This window comes from Bos indicus, chromosome 8, assembly GCF_029378745.1.
Source record: "Bos indicus isolate NIAB-ARS_2022 breed Sahiwal x Tharparkar chromosome 8, NIAB-ARS_B.indTharparkar_mat_pri_1.0, whole genome shotgun sequence".
NCBI lineage: Eukaryota > Metazoa > Chordata > Mammalia > Artiodactyla > Bovidae > Bos > Bos indicus.
The window spans coordinates 5,203,532-5,228,976 of NC_091767.1; the positions used below are offsets into that span (position 1 = coordinate 5,203,532).

A 25,445-nucleotide genomic window follows, 5' to 3' on the forward strand; every position below is an offset into this window, starting at 1 on the left:
TTATATGTGGGATCTAAAAAAAGAGTACAAATGAACTTATCTGCAAAACAGAAATAGACTCAAAAACATAGGAAATAAGCTTATGGTTAACAAAGAGGAAAGTAGGGGAGAGATAAATTAGGAGTTTGGACATATACACATCACTATATATAAAATAGATAACCAATAAGAACCTACTGTATAGCACAGGGAACTCTACTCAATATTTCATAATAAACTACAATGGGAAAGAATCTGAAAAAGAATAAATATACATGTATGTATAACAATCACTGTGCTGTACACCTAAAGCTAACACAACATTGTAAATCACCTATACTTCAATAAGCAAAATAAAATTTTTTAATGGATAAATAAAAATTTCAGAAATTTAAATAACCATAAGAGATTACTCTGCTCAATTCTATGCAAATACAATTAAGATTATGGGGGAAATGGATGATTTTTAACAAAATATAAATGACAAAACTGACTTCCAAAAAAATTCTGAACTGACTATATTCATTTTCTACCGCTACATAACAAATTACCAGAAACTCAGTGGCTTAAAATAGAATTTTCCCAGAGCCTCTGGATCTTAATTCAGCATCTTTCAACAGGGCCTCTGCTAAGGAGCTCACAAGGCAGAGATCAAATTTTCGGCCAGCTCCATCCTTCTCTGGAAGCTCAGCCAGCAAAGATCTGATTCCAAGTTCACCCAGCGTGTTGGCAGGACCCATCTCTGTGGCTGTGGGCAGAGCCCCCAGGGTATTGCTGGTTGTTGTCTGGACAGGACTTTCACCAGCGAGAAGCCCCGCTCTGGTGCTCACCTTGTGGTCTCCTCCCTGGTCCTCTCATAACAGAGCAACTTTCTTCTTCACACTTCACATCCCCATATCTCTGCCTTCAGGAAGGGCTTTTTAGACTCACTTGAGAGGTCAGGCCTCCGAGGACAACCTCCCTTCTGATTAACTCCACTTCAGTTGTTAAGTCATGTCAAACTCTGTGTGACCCCATGGACTGCAGCACTCCAGGCTTCCCTGTCCTTTGCTATCTCCCAGAGTTTGCTCAAACTCATGACTATTGGGTCGGTGATGCCATCCAACCATCTCATCCTCTGCTGTCCCCTCCTCCTGTTCCCTTCCATCTTTCCTAGGATCAGGGTCTTTTCCAGGGAGTCGGCTCTTTGAATCAGGTGGCCAAAGTACTGGAGCTTCAGCTTCAGCATCAGTCCTTCCAATGAATATTCAGGGTTGATTTCCTTTAAGATTGACTGGTTTGATCTCCTTGCAGTCCAAGGGACTCTCAAGATTAACTCAAAGTCAACTAAACTAGGACCATGATTATATGCGCAAAACCCTTTCATCTTTGTCATAACATCACCTAAATCAAGCAATGAAACCATCACACTTACACACCTTCCTATTCTCAAAGGGAAGATATTATTATACAAGGACATTAGTACCATGGAGTGGGAATTTGGGGTCCATTTCAGAATTTCTGCCTATTGGTATTGCCCAATAGCCATAGAAGAAATAGAGAAAATTGTCAAAGAGCTACCTCTGATGAAAAATAAAGCACCAGACCAGATTGGTTTCCTTCAAACTTTGAAGGAACACATCCTGCAATGGTTTTCAAAAACTGTTTTCTAATAACAAAAAAAAGATATATTTTAAATTGATTATACAGCTAGAATAACATTGACAACAAAACCTGACCAAGATAACACACAAACACACTGCTGCTGCTAAGTCGCTTCAGTCGTGTCTGACTCTGTGCGACCCCATAGACGGCAGCCCACCAGGCTCCCCTGTCCCTGGGATTCCCCAGGCAAAAACACTGGAGTGGGTTGCCATTTCCTTCTCCAGTGCATGAAAGTGAAAAGTGAAAGGGAAGTCACTCAGTCATGTCCGACTCTTAGCGACCTCATGGACTGCAGCCTACAAGGCTCCTCCGTCCATGGGATTTTCCAAGCAATAGTACTGGAGTGGGGTGCCATTGCCTTCTCCGACACAAACACACACAAAACCAGAAAAGTGCAGACACATATAAATGCTAGCATTAAAAATAATAAAGATCACACAACAGAGTAACTGTTCAAAGGCTAACGTACCAAAATAAGTACAGTTCTAGGAATTTCCCCATTAGCTGATTTCACACTATTTAAGATTATGATGAGGACTTCCCTGATGGTCCAGTGGCTAAGACTCTGTGCTCCCAGTGCAGAGGGCCTGGGTTTGATTCCTGGTCAGGGAACTAGATATCACATGCCACAATTAAAAGATCCCACATGCCGCAACTAAGACCCAGAGCAGCCAAATAGATAAATCGTTTTTAAAAAGACTATTCTGAAGATAGCAGTCAATTTAGTTAGACAAGAGATAATATAAGAGATATAATAACTGGAAAGGAGGAGAGAGATTTTTCATTGATTGCAAATAGTATTACCATATACCTACCTGAATAATTCAAGTTGAACCAACTGAAAAACTGCTATGAATAATAAGAAATTCAGTAAGTTGCTTGGATTAAATGTACCTGTGTATGTCTGTGTAAATATACAGAAAATAATAGCTTTATATATGCAAACAACCACCTAAGGGAAATCACTATTTACAACAGTAGGGAAAAACCAACCAGGAATAAACTTAAGTATCTATATCTCTAGGAAGAAATGTTATAATTCTACTGCTGCTGCTGCTGCTAAGTCACTTCAGTCATGTCCGACTCTGTGCGACCCCATAGACGGCAGCCCACCAGGCTCCCCCGTCCCTGGGATTCTCCAGGCAAGAACGCTGGAGTGGGTTGCCATAGTGAAAAGTGAAAGTGAAGTCGCTCAGTCATGTCTGACTCTTAGCAACTCCATGGACTGCAGCCTACCAGGCTCCTCCATCCATGGGATTTTCCAGGCAAGAGTACTGGAGTGGGGTGCCATTGCTAATTCTACTGAGGGATATACAAAAAGCCTTGAGTAAATGAAAATTCATAATGAAGACAGTTCTCCCTAAATATGTGTGTGCTGTGTGCTTAGTCACTCAGTGGTGTCCAACTCTTTTTAACCCCATGGACTGTAGCCCACCAGTCTTCTCTGTCCATGGGATTTCCCAGGCAACAGTACTGGGGTGGTTGCCATGCCCTTCTCCAGGGGATCTTCCCAACCAAGGGATAGAACCCAGGTCTCCCGCATTGCAGGCGGGATTCCCTTACTGTCTGAGTTGTCAGGGAGACTCCCTCCGTAAGTATACTAATATTTTAATGCCATCCCAGTAAAAATGGTAACATGAATTTTGGGCAATGGAGGGGCTGTTAAACTGGGAACTAGTTATGCTTTTAATTCATAATGGAAAACAAACAGAATAAAAAAATTCTTGGGGGAAAGATAATAGGGGGCTAACATAATCAAACATAGAAATTAGACAGAGATATCCATGGCAGAGAATTTGAATAGACCCAGATAATATGGGAATTTAGCATAAGATGAAGTAAACATTTCAAATCAAAAGGAAGCCAGCAGACTCCTTAATAAATAGTGTGACACAGCTACTTATCTGGAAAAAAAATAAAGATGAATCCTGTGTGTGAAATGACACGTGCACATGGATATTTATCTCAATATTGTTTTTATTGATGAAAAATGAAAAAAATACAAATATCCATCCTAGGGCTTCCCAAATGGCTCAAACAGTAAAGATTTTACCTGCCAATGCAGGAGACCCAAGAGACGCAGTTTTGATCCCTGGGTCAAGAAGATCCTCTGGAGAAGGAAATGGCAACCCACTTCAGTATTCCTGCCTAGGAAATCCCATGTACAGATGAACTTGGCAGGCTACAGCCCATGGGGTCGCAAAAAGTCAGACAAGACTGAGTGACCAAACACACATCCTAGTGTACTAATCAATCATTATTTACCTATACTATGAGCTACAGTATAGCTTTTGAAAAGAATGCAACAGTTGTATTTTTACTAATTATCACTGGATATTATTATACTGTTATTACATTATATTATGCACTATTATATTACATATTATTATATTACAGATTACTATTAAGTGAAAAAGGGCAAGGTATAGACATATGTGTAAAAATAAATATGGAAGGGAGGTGAATTTTGTTACTTATGTTTAATAATTCATATATAGAACATGTCACATAGTATAATGTAAGCACTTCTAAAATGACAATATTAGCTCCATATGCAGACAGATGTATGTTGTCACAGATGTATTCACACACCCAGGAAATACTTACTGAGAGCCTATTGTATGCCAGACACTGAGAATGTAATTGTCAAGAGAAGTGACAAGTTCTCTATTTCATAAAATTTAGTCTGAAGAGAGACAGATCATAAATAAATAAGTGAATAAACAGGAAAATTTCTAATGTTGGTAAGTAGTAAAAGGAGTTCAACTGGCCAGTATTACAAAGTAGGAGCTCCAGAGGAAATTGGTTATATTTGGGATAATGGTTTCAAAATATTGGGCCGGCCAAAACGTTTGCTATGGTTTTCCCATAAGATGGTACAGAAACCTGAACGAACTTTTTGGCCGACCCAATATTTGCATCTGTACACAAGGTAGAGGGCTTCCCAGGTGGCTCAGTGGTGAAGAATCTGCCTGCAGTGCAGGAGACATGGGTTTGATCCCTGGGTCTGGAAAATCCCCTGGAGAAAGGAATGGGAACCCACTCCAGTATGCTTGCCTGGAGAATCCCATGCACAGGCTATAGTCCACGGGGTCACAAAGAGTAAAGCACAGCTGAGCAGCTAAACAACAAAGCCAGCAACCCACGGTGGGCGATGGGGTGCGGGGCAGTGCTTCCTGGCCCTGTCCTCTTACTCCTCCGACCCTGAGTGTCTCTGATGCCGCCATCACCATGGCCCCGTGTGTAGCGAAGGCTCCAAGTGTCACAGGGCCCACGACGCACAGAAGAAACTACCGAGCTGTGACACGCTAGCGTCCCAAAGAGAGAGGCTTGTTCCAGGCCCCCTGACCCCACGCTGGCCCCTCGGCCCCCACACTCTCGTTCCCAAGTCAGGCCTCCAGCACAGTGGCAGAGAAACCGCAGCTTTAATTAACAAACATTTCTCACTTTCTCCACAGTTGTCCAAAAGTCAAAAACCTCCCAGAGCGTTTAATTTATACTCCTGAAATAGTTCACCTGACTTCCTAGAAGGGTACGACTCAATCTCATCTTTTTTTCCCCTTAAGCTATCTCTATATAAACTCTCATGATGATGCTTTGTACAAATGGTTTTGTTAGAAATAAATTCAGCCTTATGAAATGTACTCATTAGAAATCCTGTTTATGACAAGGATGATTCTAAAGTATTTTATACACCTCCTCATTGCTTTTATGAGACGGCTATATCAAAAAACCTCTCCTTACTTCTGAGTCTGCGAATACCTCAAAGTGTACCTGCATTTTGTATCTAAAATGTGACAGAAGCCTTTTTATGGCACACCACGTAACCTCACATACACAAGAAAATATATGGAAATGTTCCTATGGGGTTTCTTCCCCTATGATATTGAGCCTACAGGACATAAAAATAACCATTCTAATTCAACATGCGCAGAATTGATCTTCTAAAGAAAATATTAAAATGACTCTAAACTCATTCAGAAACTCAAAGATAAACAGAAACAGCTGCTAAATGTCTCACAAGCCAGTCTGAAATTCATTTCATTTACCCAGCAAAAGGTACCTCAGGTGAAACAGAGCATTTTCAAGTTAAATTTTATGTCCATTGGCTAGAAGCCTGGCGGCAAGTCTAAATTCCTTCCATTGTTATATCTTTTATGTCTTATGGCACTTTCCTAATTCCCTATTTAATTTTATTTTTGTGTTTATAGATAGCTATAAAGAGAGCAAGGTACACCAATATACAAAGACTTCAGTACCTGTGTTCAGGTCAATTTAACTTCCTACTGAAGTCTTCTTCTAATATTGAGATTTTTAAGAATTTTTGTATTTTTTTCAGTTGCCATTATCCTTAACTAGAAAAATGAAATAAATCTAATCACTTTAATGTATTAGTTCACTTCCCCACAAAAATTCAAGAGATATAAGTGTAGAAAATTAAAAAAAATAATAAACCTTTCCATACACTTCCCAAGCCCAAATCCTAATGACAATACAGTAAGTCCTTTACATATGATTGAGTACCATTCCAAACGTGCATTCAGTTCAGTTCAGTTGCTTGGTCGTGTCCAACTCTTTGCAACCTCACGGACTGCAGCACACCAGGCTTCCCTGTCCATCACCAACTCCCAGAGTTTACTCAAACTCATGTCCATCAAGTCGGTGATGCCATCCTCTCATCACTGACTCCTCATCTCATCCTCTGTCATCCCCTTCTTCCCCTGCCTTCAATCTTTCCCAGCATAAGGGTCTTTTCCAATGAGTCGGATCTTCGTATCAGGTGGCCAAAGTATTGGAGTTTCAGCTTTAGCATCAGGCCTTCCAATGAATATTCAGGACTCATTTTCTTTAGGACAGGCTGGTTGGATCTCCTTGCTGTCCAAGGGACTCTCAAGGGCCTTCTCCAACACCACAGTTCAAAAGCATTAATTCTTCATTGCTCAGCTTTCTTTATATTTCAACTGTCACATCCATACATGAGTACTGGAAAAATTATAGCCTTGACTAGACGGACCTTAGTTGGCAAAGTAATGTCTCTGCTTTTTAGAATGCTGTCTAGGTTGGTCATAGATTTTCTTCCAAGGAGCAAGCGTCTTAATTTCATGGCTGCAATCACTATCTGCTGTGATTTGGAGCCCCCCAAAAATAAAGTCTCTCACTGTTTCCATTGTTTCCCCATCTACTTGTCATGAAGTGATGGGACCGGATGCCATGATTTTAGTTTTCTAAATGTTGAGTTTTAAGCCAACATTTTCACTCTCCTCTTTCACTTTCATCAAGAGGCTCTTTAGTTCTTCTTCACTTTCTGCCAGAAGGGTGGTGTCATCTGCGTATCTGAGGTTACTGATATTTCTCCCAGCAATCTTGACTCCAGCTTGTGCTTCATCCAGCCCAGCATTTCTCATGACGTACTCTGCATATAAATTAAATAAACAGGGTGACAATATATAGCCTTGACGAACTCCTTTTCCTATTTGGAACCAGTCTGTTGTTCCATGTCTGGTTCTAACTCTTGCTTCCTGTACTGCATACAGATTCCTCAGGAGGCAGGTGAAGTGGTCTGGTATTCCCATCTCTTAAAGAATTTTCCATAGTTTGTTGTGATCCACACAGTTAAAGGCTTTGGCATAGTCAATAAAGCAGATGTTTTTTCTGGAACTCTCTTGCTTTATCGATGATCCAATAGATGTTGGCAATTTGATCTCTGGTTCCTCTGCCTTTTCTAAATCCAGCTTGAACATCTGAAAGTTCATGGTTCACATACTGTTGAAGGCTGGCTTGGAGAATTTTGAGCATTACTTTACTAGCATGTGAGATGAGTGCAATTGTGCAGTAGTTTGAACATTCTTTGGCACTGCCTTTCTTTGGGATTGGAATGAAAACTGATCTTTCCCTATTCTGTGGCCACTGCTGAGTTTTCCAAATTTGCTGGCATATTGAGTGCAGCACTTTCACAGCATTATCTTTTAGGATTTGAAAGAGCTCAACTGGAATTCCATCACCTCCACTAGCTTTGTTTGTAGTGATGCTTCCTAAGGCCCACTTGATTTTGCATTCCAGGATGTCTGACCTAGGTGAGTGATCACACCTTCATGGTTATCTGAGTCATGAAGATCTTTTTTTGTATAGTTCTGTGTATTCTTGCCACCTCTTCTTAATATCTTCTGCTTCTGTTAGGTCCATACCACTTCTGTCCTGTATCGTGCCCATCTTTGCATGAAATGCTCCCTCGGTATTTCTAATTTTCTTGAAGAGATCTCTAGTATTTCCCATTCTGTTGTTTTCCTCTATTTCTTTGCACTGATCACTGCCAAAGCCTTTGTTATCTCTCTTTGCTGTATTTTGGAACTCTGCATTCGAATGGGTATATCTTTCCATTTTTCCTTTGCCTTTAGCGTCTCTTCTTTTCTCAGCTACTTGTAAGACCTTCTCAGACAACCATTTTACCTTTTTGCATGTAAGTCCAATTTGTTTGTAAATCCAACAACGTTGGTCTAGGTACACAACTAACACAATTAGCTCTATAGTACTGTACTGTAATATCTGGGTATTTCTCTAAAGGAAAGAAGCTGTTCCACTACAGAAAGCCAATCTTTAAGAGCGTTAAAGGAACTTTTATTTGTTTTTAACAGATGGTAAAGCCAGAAAATTAAAGCAATAGACTTAAAATCTAGAGGCATATATAAACAATGGTAAAAAGCAAACACTTTGCTTCTACTGCACCTTCTAAGTTATAGAATTATGAGTTAAGGGAAATCAGGGATTGTTTCTTTAAACCATAGTGTTGGGTTGGCCAAAAACTTCATTTGAGTTTTTCCATAACATCTTATGGAAATGAACTTTTTGGCCAACCCAATATTTTTACCTAAAGAAGCACTCTTGCATTCCAATCCATTCTCTCTTCCCCAAGAATTAATGTTTCAAATAAACCAAAAAGGTGATATATCTGTTTTTATGTCCCACCTCAATCACTGTTTTTAAGAGTGTACTGTTACAGAGAACACAAATATCACATCTTAAAAACAGTGATCTTCTGAACAACATACCTTTTGAAACCCCACCATCCCACCCAGACCTCTTGAAGCTCATTAAATGCAGATAGTTAGGGCATGATTTTTTTGTACTGACATAACAGAGCATTTCTTACTTTGAAAAATCTTAAGCAGATGGCTCAAAAACAAGAGCTCACCTCTTGAGACTAGAAACTACCGTATCCTCAGTAAAGACTGTGGATACATTACCCAGTTTCTGCTTTTATTATATTCCGATCAACAAATAGAAAAAGAGAGTCAGGCAAGGTCAAAATAAACTATCCTTTTTTTTCTCTCAATCTCAAAGGACAACCTCAAAGTCCAGGTTTCTAAGAATAAAGCAAAGCAGTGGTGTACACGTACCTTTCCACTGTTGCCCTTTTTAGATGAAGGCAGGTCAAAAAGTGCAGCTTTTATAACATCCAGCCTGAAAAAGTAGTTTAATAACAGACATGCCCTTTTCAATATCTACACACTAAAAATAAAGCTTTTTAGGTTAACAGCCCTAATTTCCAGATAGATGGTAAAGTGGTTGATTAGCTAATCTTTAGAAGTTTTTCAAACTTAACCCATCCAAGTCACACCACACAATTAGAAAGCTGTTTTCCAGACCCAGATACTTATTATTTATTTAAAACGTGCTATAGTTTTAATGTCAACCATTTCTTCACATCTTAAAAAACTAGTTACAAATGAAAATAAGCTCAAGATAGCTTATTATCTTTTTCAATTTTAATTTTATTGGAGTATGTGCATGCGTGCTAAGTCACTTCAGTCCTGTCTGACTCTTTGCAACCGTATGGACTGTAGTCCACCAGGCTCCTCTGTCCATGGGATTCTCCAGGCAAGAATACTGGAGTGGTTTGCCATGCCTTCCTCCAGGGATCTCCCCGGCCCAGGGACCCAACCCACATCTCTTACGTCTCCTGCATTGGCAAGCAGGTTCCTTCCCACTGGTGCCACCTTGGCGTATAGTTGATTAACAATGCTGTGTTAGTTTCAGGTGTACAACAAGGTGATTCAGTTATAGATATACATATATTCATTCTGTTAGATTCTTTTCTCTTACAGATTATCACAGAATATTGAGTAGAGTTCCCTGTGCTGTGTATAGTAGGTCCTTCTTGATTATCTGTTTTGTATATAGTGGTGTGTACATGTTCATCCTAAGTTTCTGATATTTCCCTCTTCCCCACGTTTCCCATTTGGTAATGGGAAGTTTGTTTTCAATATCTGTAAGCCTGTTTCAGTTTTGTAAATAAGTTCATTTCTATCATTTTTTTAAAACTACATTCCACATATGAGTGATATCATATGACATTTGTCTTTGTCTGATATACTTCATTTAGCATGATAATCTCTAGGTCTACCCATGTTGATGCAAATTGCATTAATTCATTATTTTTTATGATTTAGCAATATTCAATGAACAGTGCAAAGAAGTAGAGGAAAACAACAGAATGGGTTAGACTAGAGGTATCTTTAAGAAAATTGGAAATAGCAAAGGAACATTTCATCCAAAGATGAGCACAATAAAGGACAGAAATGGTAAAGATCTAATAGAACCAGAAGAGATCAAAAAAAGATGAAAAGAATACACAGAAGAACTGTACAAAAAAGATCTTAACAACCCAGAGAGCCGTGATGGTGCAGTCACTCACCCAGAGCCAGACATTCTGGAGTGTGAAGTTAAGGGGGCCTGAGGAAGCCAATCGGAGAAGGCAATGGCACCCCACTCCAGTACTCTTGTCTGGAAAATCCCATGGATGGAGGAGCCTGGTGGGCTGCAGTCCATGGGGTCACTAAGAGTCGGACACGACTGAGTGACTTCACTTTCACTTTTCACTTTCATGCACTGGAGAAGGAAATGGCAACCCACTCCAGTGTTCTTACCTGGAGTATCCCAGGGATGGGGGAGCCTGGTGGGCTGCTGTTTATGAGGTCACACAGAGTCGGACACGACTGAAGCAACTTAGCAGCAGCAGCAGCAGAAGGAAGCCAATGAAGCTAGTGAAGGTGACGGAATTCAAGCAGAGACACTTAAAATCCTAAAAGACGATGCTATTGAAGTGTTGCATTCAGTATGTTAGCAAATTTGGGAAACACAACAATGGCCACAGGACTGAAAAAGGTCAATTCTCATCCCAATTCCCAAAAAGGACAGTACTAAGCAATGTTCACTGTCAGACTTTATTTTTGGGGGGTTCCAAAATCACTGCAGATGGTGGCTGCAACCATGAAATTAAAAGACACTTACTCCTTGGAAGGAAAGTTATGACCAACCTAGATAGCATGTTCAAAAGCAGAGACATTACTTTCCCAACAAAGCTCCGTCTAGTCAAGGCTATGGTTTTTCCAGTGGTCATGTATGGATGTGAGAGTTGGACTGTGAATAAAGCTGAGAGCCAAAGAACTGATGCTTTTGAAGTGTGGTGTTGGAGAAGACTCCTGAGAGCCCCTTGGATTGTAAGGAGATCCAACCAGTCCATCCTAAAGGAGACCAGTCCTGGGTGTTCACTGGAAGGACTGATGCTGAGGCTGAAATTCCAATACTTTGGCCACCTCATGCAAAGAGTTGACTCATTGGAAAAGACCCTGATGCTGGGAGGGATTGGGGGCAGGAGGAGAAGGGGACAACAGAGGATGAGATGGCTGGATTTCATCACCGACTCGATGCACATGAGTTTGGGTGAACTCCGGGAGTTGCTGACGGACTTGGAGGCCTGGTGTGCTGCAATTCATGGGGTTGCAGGGAGTCAGACATGACTGAGTGACTGAACTGAACTGAATTGAACTGATGGTGACTTATGGTATCCATCTTATTTCATTTTATGCACTGGTTATTAGGAATTTGGAGAAGGAAATGGCAACCCACTCCAGTATTCTTGCCTGGAGAATCCTGTGGATGGAGGACCCTGGTGGGCTGCTGTCTATGGGGTTGCACAGAGTCGGACATGACTGAAGCAACTTAGCATGCATGTAAGCAATGTTCAAACCATTGGACAATTGCACTCATCTCCCATGCTAGTAAAGTTATACTCAAAATTCTCCAAGCTAGACTTCAGCAGCTTGAACCGAGAACTTCCAGATGTTCAAGCTGGGTTTAGGAAAGACAAGGAACCAGAGATCAAATTGCCAAGATTCACTGGATCATAGAGAAAGCAAGGGAATTCCAGAAAATTAGTTACCTCTGTTTCATTGTCTACACTAAAGTCTTTGACTGTGTGGATTATAACAATCTGTGAAAAACCCTTAAAGAGTTGGAAATACCAGACCATCTTACTTTTCTTCTGAGAAACCTGTATGCAGATCAAAAAGCAACAGTTAGAACCCTATATAGAAAACTGACTGGTTCAAAATTGAGAAAGGAGTACGACAAGGCTGTTTATTGTCACCCTGTTTATTTAACTTACACCCAGAGCATATTATGCAAAATGCCGGGCTGGATGAGTTACAAGCTGAAAACAAGACTGCCAGGAGAAATATCAACAAGCTCAGATATGCAGATGATAGCACTCTAATGGCAGAGAGTCAAGAGGAACTAAAGAGCCTACACTGGAAGGAACTAAAGTGGAAGCATGATAGATTTCCTCTTCTTGGGCTCTAAAATCACTGCAGATGGTGACTGCAACCACGATCTTAGAAGATGATTGCTTCTTGGGATGAAAGCTATAACAAACCTAGACAGTGCATTAAAAAGCAAAGACATCACTTGGCCAACAAAGGTCCGTACAGTCAAGGCTATGATCTCTCCAGTAGTCACGTCCGGATGTGAGAGCGGGACAGAGTGCAGAAGAATTGATGCTTTCAAACTGTGGTGCTGGTGAAGACTCTTGAGAGTCCCTTGGAAAGCAAGGAATCAAACCAGTCAATTCTGAAGAGAATACTCTTTGGAAGGACTGATGCTGAAGCTGAAGCTCCAATACTTTGACCACCAAAAGGAAAGAGCTGATTCATTGGAAAAGACCCTGATGCTGGGAAAGACTGAAGGCAAAAGGAGAAGAGGATGACAGATTGAGATGGTTGGATGGCATCACAGATTCAATGGACACAAACTTGGGTAAACTCCAGGAGACAGTGAGGGATAGGGAAGCCTGGCGTGCTGCAGTCCATGGGCTCATGAAGAGTCGGACATGACTTGGCAACTGAGTATCAACAACAAAAACAAATATTCAATTGTACATTTGTACACATCTTCTTTATCTATTCACCTGTCGATGGACATTTAGGTTGTTTCCACGTGTTGGCTATTGTAAACAGCGCTACAATGAACACTGGGGTGCATGCATCTTTCTCGATCACCTTGAAACTTATATTTAAGGATACTAGAGACCACAGCTTATATTTTCAATGGCAGCTAAATGGTGGATTATCATTAAATAACTCAATTGTTTGGAATTAACCTTACTTTATATCAATAAGCCAGTATTTCATGTATTCATTCAACGAATACTTACAGAGCATCACAACGTGTCAGGCAGTGTCCTAAGTACTTAAGATACATCGCTCAATAAAAGACACAAAGATTCTTGCTGTTGTTAGGGAGAGAGACAGAAAAATCAAACCAGACAGCATATTAAAAAGCAGCAACATCACTTTGCCAACAAAGGTCCACATAATAGTCAAAGCTATGGTTTTTCCAGTAGTCATGTATGGATGTGAGAGCTGGACCACATAGAAGGCTGAGTGCTGAAGAACTGATGCTTTTTTTTTTTTTTTCAGAACATTTCTTTTTTTTTTTTTTAACTTTACAAATTGTATTAGTTTTGCCAACTATCAAAATGAATCCACCACAGGTATACATGTGTTCCCCATCCTGAACTGTGGTGTTGGAGAAGACTCTTAAGAGTCCCTTGGACTGCAAGGACATCAAATCAGTCAATCTTAAAGGAAATTAACCCTGAATATTCATTGGAAGGACTGACGCTGAAGCCGAGGCTGTGATACTTTGGCTACCTGAGGCAAAGAGCCAACTCACTGGAAAAGACCCCGAATGCTGGGAAAGATTGAGGGCAGGAGGAGAAGGGGGCAACAGAGGTTGAGATTGTTGGATGGCATCACCAACTCAATGGACATGAATCTGAGCAAATTCCAGGAGATAGTGAAGGACAGGGGAGCCTGGTGTGCTGCAGTCCATGGGGTCGCAAAGAGGTGGACATGACCTGGCGACTGAACAACAACAGTGAAGAAGTGAGATACATGCTGAGTTAGAAGGTGTTGAGTGCCGCAGCAGAAGCCCAGCGGGGTGATGAGGGCTCTCATTAAACAGTGTAGGGTGAGATAGTGTTTGGGACCAGAGCACTTGGAGGGAAGATCTGAAAGAGATGAGGATTTAGCCATGGGGAGTTCTGGGAGAGAATTCCAGTTGGAGGGACTAACCAGGACAAACACCCTAAGATGGGAGGGTGTCTGGCATTTTGAAGGAACAGAAAAGAGATCAGAACTACAAGAGTGGCAGGCGGGGGCAGGGGATGTGCAGAGGGGCTGGGAAGAGGGGGAGGTAAGACTAGAGAGAGAGCAGGCTTCAGAACTGAATGTGCTAACAAATTTTTTTCTTAATGTTTAGATCACCATTTCATTACAGTATATCACGCTTCATCTTATACCTGCTAATGCTCCCTTATTATCCTCCTGACTATCAGTCTCTTACTGAAACTAATTTCATATTCTGTGTGATCACTGTAATTGTGCAATTCCATTCAATTTAACATTCTTCATGTCTAAATTCCAATTTGCCGCTGATATTGAAAAGTGATTAAAAAATAAGGCGAGCATTCAATTATTCAGTCAATTCGAACTACATGATGAAAACAACATACTGTGCTCATTCATGGATAAAATAACACTGCTTTAAAATATTTATGTTATCAACAAGAAGACATGTTATTTGTAAATGTAAAACTTTTCTCTGAGAATTAGGTACTGAAGTATGACAATGCCATAATTTTTAAAGGAATATCAGCATATCATACCACCAGAACATGTCTTTTAAAAATGTAAACCACATCTTTCAGAACAAATACAGGGTTTGAGAAATGCCAGAACAATTGTGTTCCCTGATGAACTCTGTTCCCATAATATTACCCAAACACTCCTCTCTAGCATGTCAGGATATGGTATCCTTTTACATAAACAGACAATGCTACAAGAAGACTGAAAAAAATTAATATGTACATGGTGATATCCATGGTAAAAAAAAAAAAAAAAAGAACTCTAAGAGTAGGGACAATTGAGTTGGTGTATTTACAATGGAAATGAGTTGGCTCTGAGGTCATAAGAGGCAGGACTAAATGGGGACAGTCTTAGGGTCCCTATGTAAGCAGGAGTATAATTGAACAGGAGATGATCCTACTCAGCAAGTAGTTATTATCTAAACATTAAGCAAACTATTATGTGCACACAAATAAGTCACTTGCTTCCAGTTGTCATAAGCACTGTCTCCACTTGAAAGACAGTTCCCTGGGTATATCCCCAACAGAAGACTTATGCAGCTATATTCATATTCAGGAGCTTCTCAGGTGGCTCAGTGGTAACAAATCCACCTGCCAATGCAGGAGATGAGGAGATGTGGGTTTGATCCCTGGGTCAGGAAGATTCCCTGGAGAAGGAAATGGCAACTCACCCCAGGATCCTTGCCTAGGAAATCCCATGCACGGAGGAGCCTGGTGGGCTGCAGTCCATCCGGTCACAAAGAGTTGGACACAACTTAGTGACTAAACAACAACGTAAGTCAAGAGATAGGAAACAGGGAGGGGAGAGTTTCTTTCAAGAGAACAGTGCATGGCAGCAAGCCCTGAGGAGGGGAACGAGGTCCTTTCCAGAGAATGAAAAATAGAACAGGTAGGGGAGGGAGAGGGGGAAACAGGAGAGAGTCATCAAGGACAATTAAGCAAAAACCAGAAAATAGAACCTTTGGAATTTTTATGCAGGAGTTGTAACACTACCCTGGCAGCAATAGAAAACCACTAACGGATTTTAAATAAAAGCACAATAGCCTCAGATTCATACTTTTAATTAAGTGATCACAGTGGCAACATGGAAAAAAAAAAAAGTATAGGATTCTGTACTTCTTTCCAACACTCATGTTAGTATTTTTCAAAACTCTGGAAATTTTCTGAATTTGACTTAGCTATAAAGAAAATTTTCTGAGGGGAAGAATTTTAAGAATTAGGAGTAAGTTATCACTAGAAGACAAATTGCACTCATTGGAGATGGTGGTGGCCAGGATATTGAGGTGCCTGTCTTCCTTGAGTTTCTCCTACGAGTATGTTACATTCCAGGGCACCAGAGATTTGGCAAATGTCATCTCTAATCAGTTCACACTAAGCTAGGATGATGATCCTGGTGGGCCTGGCCTCGTCAAAGGAGCCCCTGTAAAGTGTGGCGTTTTCCCCAGCAGGGAGAACAAGTCAGAGAGATTTATAGTCCGAGAAGGGTTCTATGTGAGGGAGCTTGGCCATGGCTAAGATGGAGAGTTCATGGAACAAGGAACTGAGATTGGTCTGGGAGCAGCCCTGAGCATCAGAGGAAACAGGGCCCCTGTCCTACTGCTGCAGGAACTGGCGTCTGCCAACAACTCAATGAGCCCAAAGGCAGATTATTCCCTGGAGGCTCCAGAGGAGTGCTCAGCCCAGCGACCACCCAGACTTCAATCTCAGGAGACTCCAAGCAGGGAACCCCCCAGAGCCTACATGACCTCTGACCCACAGAACTATGAGATCATAAAAAAATATGTGCTGATGGGAGCCACTAAGGTGGTGGTAATTTGTTACATATCCAGAGAAAGATCTTTAAAAAGTGGATTAGGGGACCTCCAAAGAGAATTAGAATTTCCTTTTTGTGTGTCTGTGAGGTTATTTTGCCCTACCATGGAAAGAAAGGCAACAATGATTTATTTAACTTCCAATCGTGGCTGTCCTTACTCTGGCAGACTCTCATGAGAAGTATTTAGTCTGCTTCTGAGACTTCCTTGGTGGCTCAGTGGTTAAGAACCCACCTGCCAATGCAGGAGACAGGGGTTCCATCCCTGATCAGGGAGCTAGATCCCACGTGCCTCAAGGCAACTAAGCCCTTTTGCCACAACTATTGAGCCTGTGCTCTAAAGCCCGGGAACCGCAACTACTGAGCCCAGGTGCTGCAACCACTGAAGCCCACATGCCCTGGAGCCTGTGCTTCCCAACAAGGGAAGCCTCGGCAGTGAGAAGCCTTCGCACCACAGCTAGAGAACAGCTCTGCTCATCACAACTGCAGAAAAAGCCCATGCAGCAATGAAGACCCAAAATTTAATTAATTAATTATTTTTAAAAAGAAGTATTTAGTCTGCTTCTGCCAGCTGAGTAGTCTATAAGAACCACATCAACCAAAAAGTAGCTTAAGGTCAAAGAAGTTGAGGCATTGCCCCAGGGCTTGGCTGCATCTTGTCCTCCTTCATCACCATCCCCTTGTCTTGCAGGAGAGACTGGCCACCTCACCAAGTGCTAGGAGCACTTTGATCCCTTATTATGAGAACTAAACACTTGTGCCAACAACTCTCTCTCTCCCCGCTGTGGGTGGTAGGCAGGCTTCTTTTCCTTGGTACCTGCCTACCTCTGACATTTCATTACACACACAGGACTCCCCAACTTTCTATGCCCTCCCAGTTCCCACCCCTCCATCTGTTGTCCAATTACTTTCAAATTTTCTCTTTAAAATGCACAGTTAATAAAAGGAAATAATCTCTCAAACATTCAGGCTATTTGATTCAGTTTTTCGATGAAGTTTTTTATAAAATTGTATTAAAACTCCTTTATACTTGATTTAAAATGTCAGAAGAGACCAAAAACAGAACAAAATGAAATAAGGTCACTAGAGTGGACCAACTGCTGTAATACTCCCCAAATCTTAGGAACTTAGCATCAGTCAGGCTGCTGCAACACTTTGACCCTGGCTGGGAAGGGAGCCATGTGCTCTGACCACCCAGGTTTTTGGATACCCAGACCCCATCCATTTAGTGATTCTACCACCTTCTAGGGGATTAGAGTCCTCCTCTGGATGTTCTGCAATTAGTCAGGCTCTGGGAACAAAGAGAACTGTAAAGAAGGGGGAAAAGGATGTCCACGCTCACTGACTTGGGCTCAGAGCTGACACACACTCACTTCTCTTACATTCCACTAGCAAGAAACAGGCATAGAGCCCCTTCTGAAACAAAGGAACCAGGAATTATAGCCTGGCAGTGCACCCAGTCATTCCCTGTGTCTCCCACAGTGAGATAAGATAAAATCCGCGGGTGACCCATAAACTTTCATCATGTGTTACAGTTCACCTGCTTCCCAGATGGCATTAGTGGCAAAGAACCAGCCTGCCAATACAGGAAATGTAAGAGATGCAGGTTCCATCCCTGGGTCTGAAAGATCCCCTGGAGAAGAACATGACAACCCACTCTTGTCTGGAGAATCCCAAGGACCAAGGATCCTGGTGGGCTATAGTCAAGTTATTACAGCATAATGAAGCACCCAGGGCCTACAGCATAAAACAGGCATTGTGTCAAATTCATGGATTCTCTGTCCCAAATGCATAAAAGGTACAAAGGAGAGAGCTCATTTCTGCTGCACCATATCTGGGGTTGCAGGTGGGGGTGGTTCCACAGCCAGGGGCTGAAGTCATTTAGAACAGTGTTTCCCAACTTTTTTGATATTAGGGACTAGTTTCATGGAAGACGATTTCTCCCTGGATGTGGGGAGAGGGGAGTTTTGGATGATTCAAGCACATGACATTTACCGTGCACTTTACCTCTATTATTACTACATCAGCTCCACCTCAGACCATCAGGCATTAGATCCCAGAAGCTGGGAACCCCTGACTTAAAGTAATCTTCATTGACATGCCCAGCGGTTGATGTTGGCCATTAGTGAAAACAATTGAGGCTGTTGACTGAGTGTGACTTTCTACAGTGGGGTCAACTCAAGGAGTCAGATTTCTTAGCTGGCGGCTCAGATCTGCAAAAACAAAGGTCTCAGTGGCCAGGAAGAAACTTTGCTGCCTTTTATGACCTCGGTCATTTCTGCTGGCTATATTCTATGGGTCTGAGACTTCACAAGCACACCCAAATCCAAGGACAGGGGACACAGTCCCACATCTCAGTGGTGGCTACCAAGGTCACATGGCAGAGGAGACATTATGGCAACAAACTGGGGAAAGTGCAACCTCCCATATGTATTATCGTACAATCACTGAATTTCAGTGTTTGAAAGTACTGTGTATTTTACAGAACTGGGGCCAGCAAACTATGATCCACTGCCTATCTTTGTCATCAAAGTTTTATTGAAATACAGATGTTTCATCTTAGCAGGGCTCCCCAGATGGCGCTAGTGCTAAAGAACCTGCCAGCCAAGGTGGGAGACATAAGAGACACAAGTTCAATCCCTGGGTCAAGAAGATCCCATGGAGGAGAGCATGTCAACCCACTCCAGTGTTCTTGCTTGGAGAATCCCATGGACAGGGAGCCTGGTGGGCTATAGTCCATAGGGTTGCAAAGAGTAGGACACAACTGAAGTGACTTAGCATACATGCATGTTCTTCCTAGCAAAGTTTTGTAGTTGCAAGATGACATGATCAGCAAAGCCTAAAGTATGTACTTGTTGTTATTTAGTCACTAAGTTGTGTTCAACGTTTTACCACTCCACGGACTGTACCCTATCAGGATCCTCTGTCCATGGCATTTCCTAGGCAATACTGGAGTGGGTTGCCATTTCCTACTCCAGGGAATCTTCCCAAACCAGGGATCGAACTTGCATCTCCTGCTTGGCAGCCAGATTCTATACCACTGGGCCACCTTTAAGTTAGACCATGAAGCCTCATATCTCTGTTCTGAATGTGTCCCATTATGTGGCTCTGGACAAGGGAGCCTCTAGACTGCCATGTTTCCACCTATATAATTGGGGAAATAGTAAAGCTGGTCATGGAGTTGTGGGCATTAAGTGAAAAAGAGCACAATGATGCAAAGGTCTTGTTAATCCACTCATAAAATATCAGCTAGATCAACTGTCCACCCAGAGTTACACATTTATCTACAAAGTGTCATTGACTGTGTCCACAAGTCTGTTCTCTATGTCTGCATCTCCATTGCTGCTCAGATTCATCAGTACCACCTTTCTAGATTCTATAGAGGCATCAGTTCAGTCACTCAATCGTGTCTGACTCTTTGCAACCCCATGAATCGCAGCATGCCAGGCCTCCCTGTCCATCACCAACTCCCGGAATTCACTCAAACTCACGTCCATCGAGTTGGTGATGCCATCCAGCCATCTCATCCTCTGTCGTCCCCTTCTCCTCCTTCCCCCAATCTCTCCCAGCATCAGAGTCTTTTCCAATGAGTCAACTCTTCACATGAGGTGACCAAAGTATTGGAGTTTCAGCTTTAGCATCAGTCCTTCCAATGAACACCCAGGACTGATCTCCTTTAGGAAGGACTGGTTGAATCTCCTTGCAGTCCAAGGGACTCTCAAGAGTCTTCTCCAACACCACAGTTCAAAACCATCAGTTCTTCGGTGCTCAGCTTTCTTCACAGTGCAACTCTCACATCCATACATGACCACAGGAAAAACCATAGCCTTGACCAGATGGACCTTTGTTGGCAAAGTAATGTCTCTGCTTTTGAAAATGCTATCTAGGTTGGGCATAACTTTCCTTCCAAGGAGTAAGCGTCTTTTAATTTCATGGCTGCAATCACCATCTGCAGTGATTTTGGAGCCCAGAAAAACAAAGTCTGACACTGTTTCCACTGTTTCCCCATCTATTTCCCATGAAGTGATGGGACCAGAATCCACTGTTTCCCCATCTATTTCCCATGAAGTGATGGGACCAGATGCCATGATCTTAGTTTTCTGAATGTTAAGCTTTAAGCCAACTTTTTCACTCTCCTCTTTCACTTTCATCAAGAGGCTTTTTAGTTCCTCTTCACTTTCTGCCATAAGGGTGGTGTCATCTGCATATCTGAGGTTATTGATATTTCTCCCGGAAATCTTCATTCCAGCTTGTGCTTCTTCCAGCCCAGTGTTTCTCATGATGTACTCTGCATATAAGTTAAATAAGCAGGGTGACACTATACAGCCTTGATGTACTCCTTTTCCTATTTGGAACCAGTCTGCTGTTCCATGTCCAGTTCTAACTGCCACTTCCTGAGCTGCATATAGGTTTCTCAAGAGGCAGGTCAGGTATAAATATACAAAATTTGATTTCCTCTTTCTGACTTACTTCACTTTGTATAATAAGCTCTAGATTCATCCACCTCATTAGAACTGACTCAGATGCATTCCATTTTATGGCTGAGTAATATTCCATTGTATTGTATAAATGTACAACTTCTTCATCCATTCATCTGTTGATGGATATCTAGAATGCTTTCATGTTCTAGCTGTTGTAAGTAGTGCTGCATAATGGTTAGTTTCATGTGTCAAAGGCTGCCCGAGAGTGTCCAGATATTATTCTGGATGCTTCCAAGAGGATGTCTTTTGAATGAGATTAACATTTAAATGGACTTCCCTGGTGGCTCAGATGGTAAAGCGTCTGTCTACAATGCGGGAGACCTGTGTTCAATCCCTGGGTCGGGAAGATTCCCTGGAGAAAGAAATGGCAACCCACTCCAGTACTCTTGCCTAGAAAATCCCATGGATGGAGGAACACTGGTGGATTTTGAGAAAAGCAGTTTCTGTCCATAGTAGGGGGTGAAGGGGCTTATCCAGTCACTGAAAGGCCCCAGTAGAACAAAGACTGACCATTCTCAAGCAGGAGGGGATTCTGCCTGCAGACTTCCTGCCTTTGGACTTGAATTGCAGCTCTTCCTGCGTCTTTAGCCTGCTGGTCTACCTTGCAGATGAGTTCCCCGAGCCTCCTCAATTTCATGAGCCACTTCCTTTCAATAAGTGTCTCCCTCTATGCATTCCCTGTTGCTTCTGTTTCTCTGGAGAACCCTGACACAGATACACAATGTCTGTTAAAGTGAAATATTGGAAGAGGGAAAGAGAAATGTTTATGTCTCACATGTGGTTCTGAGAATGAAGTATATCCTGCCATTATCAGTAAACAAGCATGTCACAGTCACCATCAATTCCAGCCCTCCAAATGAGAATTTCTGAGCCCCAAGAGCACTCAAGAAGGAAAAGAATACCCATGATCTGGCACTGATCAGACTGCAGCCACTCCCCACGGTGAACACTGAGGAACTCAGGTGTGAAAATACGGGACACACTGGCCCCAGACAGCTGAGGTGCATGTGAAAGGAATGACTTCAGTGAACCCAGACTCTTGCATCTTCCCACACATAGAAAAGCACTAAATTTCTTAACTTGAGATATCTGGTTTTCTCTAACTCCCAAAAATACTTTTGATGTTCAGACCACCTGTCCTTTGTTATAAAACTTCTGTATAACCTTGAATGCTCCCCTCGCTTCTTCAGAGCAGTTCTCTCAGGGTTGTCTTTCTCATCTTTTCTTGGGAGATGCTGTCTTCCAGCCTTGAAGTCCTAAAAATTCCCACCGAATCAAACATAAATCTCAATTTTTAGGTTGCATGTATTTTTTCAGTCAACAGTCCCAGCTTCTTTCACTAAGAGGAATGACACTCTAAGTAACTCTGGTGGACAAATGCTGATGGAACCCCAAGGGGAAGGCAAGTGGATTATTAAAATAATACTCAGTTACTCTAAATGCATTCAGGATTACCCATGGTATCAATTTCAACTTGGTTCTGGATCAAGACATCAGAACTCTGCACAGATCATGGAAAGCTGGCAGGGTCAGTGAACCTTCTAAACTATATAGTACAGGCATCTGGAAAGATCCCAAGAGGCTGAAGCAATATAAGATTAAACATGAAAAGGGGAAAAACAAAGACCTGTCCCTAGACCTGTCTCCCAGACACAGTGGGTGAGACAGATAGAGAGAATAGCATTGAAACATGTACACTACCATATGTAAAACCGATAGCCAGTGGGAATTTGCTGTATGACACTGGCAGATCAACCCAATGCTCTGTGGTAACCTAGAGGGGTGGGAGGGGGTAGGAGGTCCAAGAAGGAGGGACATGTGTGTACCTGTGGCTGATTCATGTTGATATTTGACAGAAACCGACACGATATTATAACTATCCTCCAATTAAAAATAAATGTAAAAAAACTGTTACATTATCTAACTCTCTTTTAAATTGTTTTCTTGCAATGAAAACAGTTTAAAAATCTAGTATATATGAAGCCTGCATTTATTAGTTATTTTATAGTAAGTAGCCTGTTACATCATGGGTTTTGATTTCCTGTCTCATCCTGTTGTCTGCTTGCTGGTGCTGCTGCTGCTGCTAAGTCGCTTCAGTCGTGTCCGACTCTGTGGGACCCCATGCTTAGTCGTCATCAATCCAGACCCCAGCCTCCCACCCATCCCCCGCCCCCGAGGCTGTAGTTTACCCATCCGTCTCCCCTCCCCCGTCCCCCCACTTGCTCTGGTCATAGCCATGCTGTGGTCCACAGCGTGTGTTCCCTTAGTCGGGTTTGTGCTTTGTCTTCATGTCTCATTAAATGGTGTTTTTCCCCCATAGCAATAAGTTTGAATTAGTGTATCACTATGCAGTTACAGGAGAAGGCAATGGCAACCCACTCCAGTACTCTTGCCTGGAAAATCCCATGGACGGAGGAGCCTGGTAGCCTGCCGTCTATGGGGTCACACAGAGTCAGACACGACTGAAGCGACTTAGCAGCAGTAGCAGCCTGTTATATAAAACCATGATTAATGGTTCAAGTGGGTAGTCATGGTAAAATACAACCAATTAATTTTTGTTACTAAATTTAAGTACAGCATCTTAACAGATATCCTGAGTTTTCCATGTCTTGAGTTCACATTGCTAACCAATTATTTTCTGTACCTAAGAAAAGATCAGGGGTGGGGAGAAATTAGAACACAACTCGGATTTTTTAAGTAAGCTCTACTGAAAGTTTCAGAATCTAGATGTAAAGTATGGATATGCTTATATTCTTTAATTCATTCACCAGTGTTAGAAATTTCATGTTTACACTTTAAATTTTTAATTGACACTTAAATTCCAATGTTATTTCCTCAAATTATTCCACAAGATTGTCAAAACAAATATCTATATAAATAAGACATCTAACCATTAAACCCCAATATAATGCAATAGCTGTAATAAAATTCTACTACAACTTTTCAAAATGTCAACATGTTTATGGAAATTGGATTTAGTGAACTAATATTTTGGTTGTATACTTTTATGAATCTGAGCTTTTAAAAATGTGGGGTTACCTCCTAGATGAATGGAAATAAAAAGAAAAATAAATAAATAGGACCTAATAAAATATAAAAGCTTTTGCACAGCAAAGGAAACTATAAACAAGATGAAAAGACAACCCTTAGAATGGGAGAAAATAATTGCAAACAAAGCAACTGACAAAGGGTTAATCTCCAAAATATATAAGCAACTCATACAGCTCAATATCCCAATCAAAAAATGAACAGAAAGCCTAAAAACACATTTCTCCAAAGAAGACATACAGATGGCCAATAAACACATGAAAAGATGCTCAACATCACTGATTATTAGAGAACTGCAAATCAAAACTGTAATGAGGTATCTATCACCTCACACCCATGAGGATGGCCATCATCAAAATATCTACAAACAATAAATGCTGGAGAGGATGTGGAGAAAAGGAACCCACCTGCACTGTTGGTGGGAATGTAAACTGATACAGCCACTATGGAGAACAGTATGGAGATTCCTTAAAAACTAGGAATAAAAATACCAAATGACCCAGCAATCCCACCACTGGGCATATGCCCTGAGAAACCCACAATTCTAAAAGATACAGGTACCCCAATATTCACTGCAGCTATATTTACAATCACAAGGACATGGAGCAACCTAGATGTCCATTAACAGTAAATGGATAGCTTGCGGTACATATACACAATGGAATATCACTCAGCCATAAAAGGATGAACCTGTGCCAGTTGTAGTGAAGTGGATGAACCTAGTGTCTCTTGCATAGAGTGAAATAAGTGAGAAAGAGAAAAACTAACACATATATACCGAATCTAGAAAACTGGTACTGATGAAACTAGTACAGAATGGACTTGTGGACACAGTAGGACAAGGTGAGGGTGGGACAAATTGAGAAAGTAGCATTGACATATATACACTATCATGCATAGAATAGTGGGAAGTTGCTAAATAACACAGAGAGCGCAGCCTGGCGCTCTGTGATGACCTAGAAGGGTGGGATGGGGGGATGGAAGGAGGCTCGGGAGGAAAGTGATATATATATATATATATATATATATATATATATATATATATATATAAATAATATGACTGATTTGCATTGCTGTAGGCAGAAACCAACACAAAATTGCAAAGCAATTTCCCACCAGTTAAAAAATTAATTAAAAAAATGAAAATGTGGGTTTATTTTCCTGGCTAACTATTGATAAGTAGAAATTACTGATACAGAGACTTTAAGAGATTTTAAGATTTTGTGTAACTCTTACTAATAATTTGGGGGCTTTTGTATGAAATGCACTCTTCTCTTTTATTGCACTTCCAATTTCCCCTCTGTAGGTCTGGATGTGTGGAGGAGAAATGTTTGACGTTCCATGTTCCAGGGTCGGCCATATCTACAGGAAGTATGTCCCTTATAAAGTTCCATCTGGGACCAGCCTGGCGAGAGTGAGTAACCGGGGATCAGAATGAGTCGGGTTTAATAAGGCTTTCCATGGGCAGAATGTGAAACCTCACACATGATCTAATTAAAGG

At 41.6% G+C, this 25,445-nt stretch overlaps 1 protein-coding gene across 1 annotated transcript in view; it reads left to right on the forward strand.

Moving 5' to 3' along the window:
- Nucleotides 1–25,445, forward strand: part of GALNTL6 (polypeptide N-acetylgalactosaminyltransferase like 6) — a 1,502,749-nt gene that overhangs the window by 1,377,451 nt on the left and 99,853 nt on the right. The window contains exon 8 of the mRNA XM_019965771.2: nt 25,251–25,358. Coding sequence (XP_019821330.1) covers nt 25,251–25,358 — 108 coding nt within the window. The remainder of the gene's footprint in view (nt 1–25,250; nt 25,359–25,445) is intronic.